Source organism: Lissotriton helveticus, chromosome 1_1 (assembly GCF_964261635.1).
Source record: "Lissotriton helveticus chromosome 1_1, aLisHel1.1, whole genome shotgun sequence".
Classification (NCBI taxonomy): domain Eukaryota; kingdom Metazoa; phylum Chordata; class Amphibia; order Caudata; family Salamandridae; genus Lissotriton; species Lissotriton helveticus.
The window spans coordinates 1837975904-1837988443 of NC_136057.1; the positions used below are offsets into that span (position 1 = coordinate 1837975904).

At 46.8% G+C, this 12540-nt stretch overlaps 1 protein-coding gene across 1 annotated transcript in view; it reads left to right on the forward strand.

The window, feature by feature from the left end:
• The window catches only part of ABCD3 (ATP binding cassette subfamily D member 3), a 344077-nt gene that overhangs the window by 130559 nt on the left and 200978 nt on the right, over nucleotides 1-12540 (forward strand). Inside the window, exon 6 of the mRNA XM_078641238.1 lies at nucleotides 1576-1673. Coding sequence (XP_078497364.1) covers nucleotides 1576-1673 — 98 coding nt within the window. The remainder of the gene's footprint in view (nucleotides 1-1575; nucleotides 1674-12540) is intronic.

A 12540-nucleotide genomic window follows, 5' to 3' on the forward strand; every position in this document is an offset into this window, starting at 1 on the left:
GTCTCATCTGCTCTCGAAAGAAGCCCAAGGAATATGTGAATGGGCAATTGACCACAATGTCGTTCTTTCAGCAGAACATTAGACACCTTGAGTCGTCTGAAATCGGCCTGTCACGAGTGGGAATTGGATCAAGATATATATATATATATATATATATATATATATATATATATATATATATATATATATATATATATATATATATATATATATATATATATTATGAGTTTGAGTTTAACGATTTACTTATTTTTCACTTACAAACTTGGGACACTAGGACCCCTTGTACCAAACTTCCCAAGGGTAGTATCGGCAACAAGACACACACTGCATTAAAATACATATCATGTCCCTGCACTTTAATTATTTACACTTGAGACCAGTGCCATACGCCCGTTCCATCCCAAAACATTTTGACATCTAGATGCAGCACTGTGTCCATACCAAAAACAAAACGTCAATGACTCTAAATTGAATGTAATTAATAGAACCAGACTGGCACAAGTGCCACCATTTCTTATTTAGAGTCTGTTTAAAACTGAGTTTAAGCTCCTATTGGAGAATGTAGATTACAGAAAGCACAGGTAATCAGAAGATGGGGATATTTTAATATGAACATATATCTAAAAGAATGGGAAAAGAGTGTTGCGTCAAGGGATCTCTCTAAAATTGTAAAGGTCCCTATGCGCTGTTTTCTGTCAGTGGCATGTTGCCCCACTGGCGTACTACTAGCCACTAGCATCATAATACGGTCTATTCTCCACCAGGAGGAGATGTCTCTCACACCAGAGGCAGCATGGGATAAGCGACATAGATACCCTGTTTTAAAATAACCTCCTCTCCCAGAAAATAGTCCATTAAAAAAAAAAAAAGGGGCAATGGCAAGGTTAAATGAGTGAATGCTTGTAAGAAGAGCCAGATATCCCACACATCTACATAAGCATATGGTCAACATGTTTCAGCCTACTTGTGCCAAATAAGATCGATGGCTTTCAACAGGCCCGTAAGGTTTTGTGGATCCTTTTGTAGGCCAAATGGGACACTTTCCCCTGGTCACTGCTAATTTCTCTCTGTGGAGAAATCGGAGAATACAAAGGCCTCCATCAAGATTCTTCAGTGAGGCCCCATAGGTACAGGGGGAGGCGGAAAAGTTCCACTCAGTGGCGCTGACTCTGTGCGAATAACGGTCCCTCCTGTCCATCAAGGAGAGGCCAGTGTATTCTTTTATTTCTCCATAGAGAGAACATGGCAGTGACCAGGGGAAAGTATCTCTTCTGGCCTACAAAAGGGATCTACAAAATCTTACGGCCCTGATGAAATGAATCCTAAGATTTAATAAATAATGGTGTCAAATTAAGTTCTTTAAGCAGGAGCCTTGATCTTCCACATTTGTTAAAATATGCATCAACTAACTTGTTTTGACAGCTTAAGATCTACTAACTGTTTTGATGCTAAGGATGTTAACTGCATTAGCTCTGTGATCAGTGCTCCGGTAATAATGATACTAAGTCAAATATATGATTTACAATGCACTAACATGTCATTGACTTTGTTCTTGTTTTAATGGTATAATAGATCTCTCTAGTGAATAACTTTTTGAAGTACGGACTGAATGAGTTGAAGTTGTGTTTCCGTGAAAGACTGACCAAATATCTATACGATGAGTATTTGCAGTAAGTAACGACATCAATTTTTTTCAGCATTACTATTCTTCAATTTGTGTACAAAATAGTTTTGGGTATGAAATGTAGAATACTGAATAAGTAAACAAAGTTTTTGCCTTAGGTGTGGAGCATAGTCTGCGTTACTCAAAAATGTAAAGTGTAGGTCTACAATGCCTCTGGGCTCAGTTGCCATCGTGAGATACTTTTTTCCTCTGGTGGGTTTCGGAGCAGAAAGCACAGCTCTGGGATGACCGTCTGCTTCCAGAGATTTGTATATTTAGGAGAACACTTAGCTTATTGGGGTAAATCACAGCATATGGATTTTGAACACTGCCGCAATATTTAAAAAAAAAAAAATGTATTTACATATACGCTGAATGCATTGCTGTAATTATTCTTAGCCATTGTTAATTACTGCCATACCAGTACATCGTTATTTGGCACACGCTGCTACCTCATGTTGGACCCAGCCCTATGCAACTTCGTCTTAGCCCTGCTTCAATGGAAACAGTCCAGCCCGAACTGCCTGGGCATATCCACCCTGAACCGGAACATCCGCAACCCAAGATTGGTTTCTCCCTTATTAGGGCTCAACAGTCGGGTATAGCTTTGTTCCATTAGCACAGTGTGCATGAGACCCACATCTGGGCATACCCATCTCACTTAGAACATCACCCTGAAGAATACAGAACCATGATGGATGGAATGCTTGAATTAATCTCAGCCACTGGTAGTTACTTGTGGCTGCATCCTAGTCCATTGTTACTTTGTACACCATACCACCTCAGTTTGGACCTAGCCTTATGGAAATCAGGCTTGACCCTGCTCGAGTGTTAATAGTCCAGCCTGAACTGCCAGGCCAGGTCCTCTCTGAACTGCAACACAAGCTACACATGACCGGTTTTGCCCTTAGTAGTGAGATGGGCATGCCCAGGCGTATATCCTGCACACACTCTGTCACTGAAACCAGGCTATACCTGGCTGACCAGCCCTAATAAGGTTGACATGAGTCCTGGGTTGCTTGTGTTCTGGGTTAGGGAAGATCTGGCCAGGCTGTCTGGTTTGTAAGGGAGAAGGTAGGCTGGAGTCTGTTGCAATCAAAAAATCGGAGAAAGGCTTTGAGTCTCACAAAATGCAAGCCTGAAAGGCTAAACAAGCAATTTACTATAGGAGCAACTTGCCCTGTTTAGGTAAGAAATAATATTCCACTCAAAATGATATCTGTTGTACTAAGTGTGTTTCTCTGGAAATTTGAACATTTCTTAACAGTTGTCCCTTTGTCAGCCATTCTGTATAATACTTTTGCCTAGGTTATTGTTATGCTCTTTCAGTAGTGTTTTGTTGTTGAACTTGTGCATTATTTAAGCATCACACCATTTGGCAGCCCATTTCTTAAGTCTATTATTTGTGTTTACTACTAAGAAGCTGATGCCTGCAAACTGGTCTCGGTAATGCAGATGAGGTCTGACTGTTAATCTGAACAGTGGTAATTCAATGATCGTTTTGCATTTTACCTGTGGGCCAACCTCTCATTATCACCTGCTTGTTGGGAGGGATGCCATCAGTCTGTGCCTTCAAAGGGATTAGATTTCTGTGCAGGTTTTAGGGCCCCAAAAAGCTTGCACCTGCTAGGGCTCCCTATCAGAAGAGCCACTTCACTACCAGCTTGATGCCAGTCATGTCCATTGGAGTGAGAAAAAAAGACCCAGCTCTACTGATATGAAGAAAAAGTAGTAAACTACAGGTTCGAGGCATGTGGGCTGCTAAATTCATATCTTATGCATAGATCGCCGCCTAGTGTTGGGTCCGGATGATTGCACATTGTTGTCCTGGAAGAGTCTTCGAAGTATCACGAGATAGGTGGCTCCTCCCCTGGACTCCAGTGCGCATGGGCATCGACTCCATCCCCAGATTGTTTTTTTCCGCCATTGGGTTCGGATGTGGTTTCGACGTCTCCGTGTCGGAACCGAAAAAACTTTGTTCTTAAGGCCAAAAGGCCTTCTTTACCTGCGTCGGTATTGTCTGCGTACGGTCTCGGCCGTCGTCCGACTCTCTGAGCCGGGCATCTACGGAGTCGAGTAACTCTTCGATCGAGGCCCTCTCGTCGCAGCAAGACCCGACGAACTTAACATGGAGCGGAGCCCGTTCAAGTTCTGCCCCGTCTGTGGATCCAAATATCCACATATCGATGTGCATCCGGTCTGTAATAAATGCCTATCACCGGACCACAACGAAGAAAACTGCATGGCCTGCTCAAAGTTCAGGTCCAAGAAGACGCTCAAGCATCGGCGCGCGGCGCGCCTCGAGGCCCAGCGAGTGGCGCCGGCACCCGACGACATATTCGACGACCCCGCGGAAGAAGGCGTTAGCCATCATCTACAGATTTCACCACCATCGACGGAGGTCCAGGCCGATCCCGAGGAACATGTCGAAGGACAGGGCCAAGACCTTGAAGACGTCGTGGAGGTAGGGGACGACGAAGAAGTTTATGGGGCCGCGGAAGATAGCTCAGAGGAAGAGCTATGCCACGAAGTCTACTTTTCTCAGGCTCAGGTCACGGGATCGCCACTCGGCCTTACCCACGACCCTGCACCGCTATCCCCGGCCCCGCCTTCTGGCCCGGCCACGGACACTCAAGCGGAGCCGGCATCTCAGATATCGAAACCAAAACCTTCGCATTCGACGGCACCAAAGATGGCCGACGTCCAGCCAAAACCGAAACCTTCGGATTCGACAACACCTAAAATGGCCGGCGTCCAACAAAAAGTATCGAAGCCTGCTCCTTCATCGACTCCGTCGCCCTCAGGCCCACCGAAGTCGAAGAAGGCTGTCGAGTCGACAGCGTTGCAAAAGGTGCACAAGGAGCCATCCTCTAAGAAGGACGTCCATCAAGTGTCGAGCACGGTTGCTCCGGCACGGACATCTAAGACTGTTGACACGCCTTCGGACGCTCCTACGGCGCCATCAAGTAAACGCGCAGTCGAATCAAAGTCGACTAAAAGCCACGTCCCGAAGGCCGCAGGCACTACGGCAGCACCGGCGTCGGCGCCAAAGCCTCCAACGGAGCCGCGACACGTTGCAGCCGCCGATTCGTCGACGCAAATCTCGTCCACACCGAGGGACTCCGACGCCACCGAACATCGGCCGTCGGCTACCAAACCCTCGGCCTCCTTCACAAAGCAGGTGACCGACTCCCTCAAACGTATTCGGGAGAAGACTTTGTCGTCAACGGCTTCGCCTCCAAAGACCTCGAACAAGCTTCTCTACACTCTGCCACCTAGGGTGGCACCGAAAGCATTTGCACCAAGATCGGTGCCGAAAATCGCTAACACGTCGGATCCTTCGACGCAAAAGGGACGCTCGGATGAACATCAAGCCTCAGAAGAACAATCTGAGCATTACATCGATGCCCAGACAGGGAAATTAACCCTCTACAAGAGGAAAATCACTTCCCAACCACTGGAATCCTATGTTATTCCACTAAAGAAGAAGAGGCCGGCACAGGACATTCCTGCCCTTGTTGACCCTATTCTGCCACCACCAAGAAGAAGTCCATCTCCTTCACCCAACCAATCAGGAGGGGAGGATGGTGAACAATATGACCAATACAATTTCCCAGTTGACAATGACCCTGATGTTCAGCAGGACTCATATGACGACACTGGGGACCAAGGTGGACATCAGGTGGTACAAGATCCACAAGGTTTTGGGACACGTACATCTCCAACAGAGGATTCTGCAGCATTTAATGCTTTAATAGAGCGGGCAGCAGCAAATCATGATGTGGACATGCATGCTGACCCGGTGGAGGAAGATTTTTTGTTCGACACTTTCTCTGTCTCAGAAAGGACAGTTAAAATACTTCCTATGCTCAAAGGTGTCCTTAAACATGTCCCAGAGATCTTTAAAGAACCTACCAGGGCAAGAGTGGTCAACCCACGTATCGAGAAAAAATACAGGCCAGCACCTGGAGATCCTGCATATATTCGTGGACAGTTGCCTCTGGACTCGTTGGTGGTCGCCAATGCCTGCAAGAGGGCAAACTCCCAAACGACGGGTGAAGCTCCTCCCCCAGACAAGGAGTCGAAAGTGCTTGAGGCATCCGGCAAGAGGGTGGCTGCGCAAGCTGCCAATGTATGGCGTATAGCAAACACACAGGCACTATTGGCACGCTACGATAGGGCGCATTACGACACCCTAGAACAGCTCCTTCAACACCTACCTGATGAGTTTAAGGAAGCAGCCGAAATGCTCATACAAGAGGGAAAGCTTATCTCAAACGCTGCAATAAAGTGTGCACTTGATGTGGCAGATACAGCGGCAAGGGGAATTAACACTAGCGTCATGTTAAGGCGACAAGCTTGGCTTCGTATATCTGGATTTAAGCCTGACATTCAAACTACAATACTCAACCAGCCCGTCAATCCTGACAGACTGTTTGGTCCAGATGTAGACACCACCCTTGAAAAGATTAAGAAGGACAACGAGACTGCGAAGTCCATGGGGGCGCTTCAGTCACAACAATTCAGGGGCAGCACTTTTCGTCGCTCAGGAGCACGTGGTGTTACCAGAGGACACTTGGGTCAACAAACACAATTCACAAAGGCTGGTGCACAATCCTCGTACCCCAAGCAGGGTAGAGGGGGTTACAGAGGTAACAGTGCCAAGGGCAGAGGCAGAGGGAACAACAACTCCCGTTCCTCTGCCGCCAACAAACAGTGACTCTCTGTCACTGCCCCCCGACCATACAACACCTGTCGGGGGGAGACTCCAGCAGTTCCTGCCAGTCTGGACATCCATCACCACAGACAGGTGGGTGAGAAAACTTATCCAGTACGGTTACTGTTTGGAGTTAACATCCACTCCTCCCAACATTCCCCCAAGACACCGGCCTATGTCGGCAGAGCACTTGCACTTATTGCAGCAGGAAGTCCTGGTGATGCTGCAAAAAGGCGCAATCGAGCTCGTACCAGTGGAAGAGGAAGGCACGGGGGTCTATTCCCTGTACTTCCTCATCCCAAAAAAGGACGGATCCCTCAGACCTATTCTGGATCTACGCCCCCTCAACCTGTACATACTGTCAGAACACTTTCACATGCTGACACTGCAACAAATTCTTCCCCTGCTCAATCAAGGGGACTTCCTAGCAACCTTGGACCTCAAGGATGCTTATTTCCACATCCCACTCCACCCATCTCACAGAAAATACCTCAGGTTCACCATTCAAAACAGGCACTATCAGTTCAAAGTCCTACCCTTCGGGGTGACTACTGCCCCCAGAGTGTTTACAAAGTGTCTGGCGACAGTGGCGGCGCGCCTCAGGAGACAGAATATACATGTCTACCCGTACCTAGACGACTGGCTTGTTCAAGCAAAGTCAGAACAACAGTGCGCCGCAGACATGTCCCACACTATTCAACTCCTTCACAGTCTGGGGTTCTCGCTCAACTACCCAAAGTCGCACCTTCAACCACACCATGTGCGGCAGTATCTGGGAGCAACAATACACACCCTGACTGCTATGGCTCAGCCAAACCCAGTCAGAATCAACAGCATTCAGTCGCTGATCCAAAAGTTCAGACCACAACACTCCCTGCCAGCGAGAGTGTTCATGCAGTTGATAGGCATGATGGCCTCCTGCATCTTCATAGTCCCGCACGCGAGGTTGCACATGCGTCCGCTCCAAGAATGCTTGGCAAATCAGTGGACACAGGCTCGGGGACAACTGGCAGACCTAGTGTTGGTGACCGGTCGGGCATACAACTCTCTGCATTGGTGGAATCCACACAACCTTTGCAAGGGACGACAGTTCCAAGAGCCAGTGCCACAGATAATCCTAACAACGGACGCATCTCTCCGAGGGTGGGGAGCTCATGTGCTCCACTACACTGTGCAGGGACTGTGGTCCACCCAGCAGCAGAAGTTGCACATCAACTACCTGGAATTGATGGCAATCTTCATGGCGATAAAGTCCTTCACAGTACATTTGTGCAACAAAGTCGTGTTGATCCGGACGGACAACATGACAGCCATGTACTACATCCAAAAACAGGGAGGTTCTCACTCACCACATCTGTCTCATCTGGCTCAGAGCATGTGGAAGTGGGCCATTCAGAGGAACATTTTTCTCATGGCGGAACACCTCCCAGGCAAGGACAATCAGATGGCGGATCTGCTCAGCAGATACAGCCATCAAATGCACGAGTGGGAGATACATCCATCAGTACTCCACCCGTACTTCCAGCAGTGGGGTCATCCAGAGATAGACCTGTTTGCCACAAGGAAAAACGCAAAATGCCAACGCTTTGCCGCCAGGTTCCCTCACCCGGAATCGCTGGGGAATGCGATATGGATGAACTGGTCAGGCAAATTTGCGTACGCTTTTCCCCCAGCGCCTCTCATTCCGCTGGTGGCAAGAAAGCTAAAGCAACACTCGATGACTCTCATCCTGGTTGCTCCAACATGGGCACGCCAACCATGGTACACCACGTTTCTAGAACTTTCCGTGGTACCGCATCAAAGGCTGCATCTCACGTCCAGGCTCTTGACGCAGAACCATGGCGACATTCAGCATCCAGATCCGCAACAGCTCAATCTGGCGATCTGGCTCCTGAAGTCTTAGAATTTGGCTACCTCAACCTGCCTCCAGAATGCATGGACATCATCCGGGAGGCAAGGAAGCCCACGACCAGAGCTGGCTATGCAGCAAAATGGAAGCGGTTTGTCATTTACTGTACAGACAACAATATCAACCCGCTAGATGCATCCATTCCTAACATCATCTGTTTTCAGGGTGCCTGCCATTAAAGCCTTCCTAGAGGGACTGAAGCGAGTCATTCCTCCAAGAACACCACCAGCTCCAGTGTGGAACCTCAATGTGGTCCTCACTAGGCTGATGGGCCCACCTTTTGAGCCACTGCACTCCTGCGAAATTGAGTTTCTAACATGGAAAGTGGCTTTTCTCATTGCTATCACATCGCTCAGACGTGTTAGTGAGCTGCAGGCGCTCACAATCCAAGAGCCATTCATCCAAATACATTCCAACAGGGCAGTGCTCCGCACTAACCCCAAATTCCTTCCTAAGGTGGTGTGACCGTTTCATATCAACCAAACTATTGACCTGCCTGCATTCTTCCAAAACCCACAAACAGTAGCAGAAAGAATGCTTCATACGTTAGACGTTAGGAGGGCGTTAATGTACTTCATTGACAGAACACAACACTTTAGAAAGACACAACAACTTTTTGTTGCCTTCACAGCACAAAGGCAACCCCATTTCCAAAGCAGGAATAGCCAGATGGATTGTTAAGTGCATTCAAATCTGTTATCAAAAGGCTAAACGTACTTTAACAATACCCCCAAAGGCGCACTCCACACGCAAATTGGGGGCCTCCATGGCTTTCCTGGGGAACATTCCCTTGGAAGACATTTGTAGAGCAGCCACATGGTCTACACCACACACATTTACCAAACATTACTGTGTAGATGTGCATTCCAAACAGCAGGCAGCTGTAGGACAGGCTGTTCTCAAGACACTTTTTCAAGCTTCTGCAGCTGGCACGGGCAACCGCCCTTAATGGAGGGACTGCTGTGTATTCTATGCATAAGATATGAATTTAGCAGCCCACATGCCTCGAACTGAATATGCTACTTACCAGTATGCATCTGTTCTTGGCATGTAGGGCTGCTAACATTCATATCGCCCGCCCTCCTCCCCGGTGCCCGTAGCGGCTGCAGATACTCTCTTGCATTCATCATTAGCATGGACATCCTTTACACTATTTCACTCCATCTCTACCACAATGGCTAAAAACAATTTGGGGATGGAGTCGATGCCCATGCGCACTGTAGTCCAGGGGAGGAGCCACCTATCTCGTGATACTTCGAAGACTCTTCCAGGACAACAATGTGCAATCATCCGGACCCAACACTAGGCGGCGATCTATGCATAAGATATGAATGTTAGCAGCCCTACATGCCAAGAACAGATGCATACTGGTAAGTAGCATATTCAATTTTTTACAACAGTCTTGTAGCCTTCTTCAGGGGCAGAATTATTTCTATCTTCAGGTTCTTTTCACTTTGTGTTTCAATTCTTAATAGGATATTTTTTATATGTATTAAGTGGAAGGAACAATGTTATCTAATCTTGCCTCCTGTAATGCCTCTATTGCGTGACACTATATAATAATTACATCATCATTATAGTGTCTTCTCACATTGGCTCCCTATTTGTGGTGTCCTTTCGTTGTCCAGGCAGAACCTAAAATGAAGTGGAACACATTTCTGTGCTCCTACCCTTCTGGCAGGGATCACTGAAATCTACAACATGCTGATTTTTGAAAGCCCTATGAGGCTTGCATGACAGTGCTTTGCTGGAGGACTTTCTTTGATGTGGCCTCACTAACTTTTGGCAATCATAGACCACCTCGTATGGGTTACACGGCCCTTTTGGCTACCACACTCCTTCCTTGAGGGACCGCATAGTCTCACCAGGACCTCATGGTGAGGCAGCTCTCTTACACTGCTTAGCACTTGCAGTATGGAAAACAGAGGGGCATAGCTTGTGAGGGTGCTATCGCCGGAAACACCCATGAACAGCGTTTTCTTTTTTAAATGACTCGTGCTACGGTGGGCCAAATGCAGTGGTGTTTGCAGCTCTGTTTTCCCAGCCATCAGGAGTGCTGTTGCAGGGTCCTCCTGACTCCCAAAATGTAATCTGGCGATTTTGGAGGATTGCTTTGTACCTTTCCAATGGTGCTTCATGCCCTTGGACATCCCCTTCTGTCTAGCCATGATGGTATCTGGCTCTAGAGTTTTCCTGGCAGCAGCACCGCCACAGTCCTCCTGGCCGACCTATCTTTATACCTGCACTCCCAGAAACACTCCAAAAACAGCCAGGCTTTCAGCACTTGCATTGTGCTGTGTGTCCAGCAGGTGCCTATTGCCCACTCCCAGCACTAGTCCACAGATGTTCAGAGGAAGCCCTCTAGTTGAGGGTCCCTTACAAGTCCACCCTCTACTGGTCCTCTGTAGGAGGCACAGCCACTAACTCTTCTGCTACTCTCCTTCTTAACCCTTCTTTCTTGTGTAGGGGTTTAAAAAGGTAGTGGTGGAGAGACCTGGGAGTTTGCTTCCCAGGCCAGTGATCCCGCATCACCCCTATATCCTTGTATGACACTTCAGTGATCAGTGCACTGATGATCCCTCCTTTTGTGCAGCATTCTGGCAAGGAAGTAATACTACAGCTGTGAACTAAGCTGTGCCAACTCCTGCCTGGTTTATTCCCTCCAAGACTTCAAAGAATCAAAGAAACCTGCTATGGTGGCTGAATCCTGAGCTCTGCATGTCCTCCCTTTGGCCCATGTGGGAACACTCTACACTCACTTGATAGGGAGGTGCTACTAATCTGCTTATTGAAATGCAATGCACCCCCCTTCCTCTGCCAGTAGAAATCAAATCTTCTCCAGGATTGGCTGTTCAGGTGGGCTTTGATCTGCCAGCTGGGCGGCCGAGTAACTAACTTTACCAATAATGAGTGCCATTCAGGCTGGCTCAAGGAAATATGCCCACATTTCTAAGTAGATGAACAATCTCTCCAAATAAAACATACTCTTGATATGAGATCGTGACCCAGTAATCCGTAGGAAAGGACACTTTACCAAAAATGCAAACTAGTTTAATCACCTCAGATTTTCACTTCAGCTAAAATGAAAGGGAAAATGTATTTTTGTATTCTCATGTTAATATTCAGGTTTAGACGGCCTCAACTAATCTAATCTGGGTATCATTTGCAACAATGCTACCTGACGATTTACACAATAAAACAGCTTCCTCGTTCAACCGGCATAGTTGTTCACACCTGTTTATGTATTACCTGTGCACAGCCTCACCCATCAGCTGCACGACAGATCTCATTTTATAAGGCGGGGAGTAGAGGATAAAGCTCACTCCAGTTTGCCTTGGCGCTCATTCTGGGTGAGACTCCATTAGAAGGGTCTTGCCAAGAGCAGAATTTCATCAGTCAATATATAGGAAAGGGTGGAAGGTTCAGAGGTTAGAACACTTCTTCCTTACACCACCTGTGTCTGATATTCAGTTAAACATTTTACACTTTTTGCAAGAAGAAATCTTTACAAATGTTGCCATATCGGACGGTATCGTTTTAAGCAATAAAAATAAAAGATATGAACTGATGTATGCAGATACCCAATGTTAGTCTAGTCCTCTTTAATTCTTCTGAATTTTTTTAAAAAAATAGACACCGAGAATCATTCTAAAGTAGAAATGTTGCTCTAAAGGTTTAAGGAGGCAAGGTTGCTCCAAAGTCTCACAATACAGTACAGTGAACATTAGCCCTCACTTCAGTATGGCATCTAAATAGAAGAAATTATCCGAATGTCTTTGCCATCCGCATGATCCTTTTTTGTGGAAGGAGGTAATTTGTTTGCAAATGTAATGAAATAATGGAGGACTATACTGATGGATAACTTGTATGGGTTATCAAGCTCTCTCCTCTTACCATCACCGTGAAAAGCGTAGCAGTATAGTGATGAGGTCATAATTTACCTCGAACGTGAAATAGAACCATTAAACAGGTTCCATAAAGAAGCCTTACCCACTTCCATGTCTGCATTTCTGCTCTGACCCTTTTGTCTAGACAGTATCCATCAAACCTATTGACTGATCTTCAAGCAGCTGCTCTGCATCTCTTGTTGATCAAGTCATTTCCAAGGAGGGTATAGCTGATTTACTTATAGTGAAATAAATGTAGGTGTGGGTGCATATTGGACATCTGATATCATTGTGTGGAGCTGGTTTATTTCTTTTCTTCTCAGGGTGGTTTTAATTTCTTGAACTTGGTGATTCTGGTGAA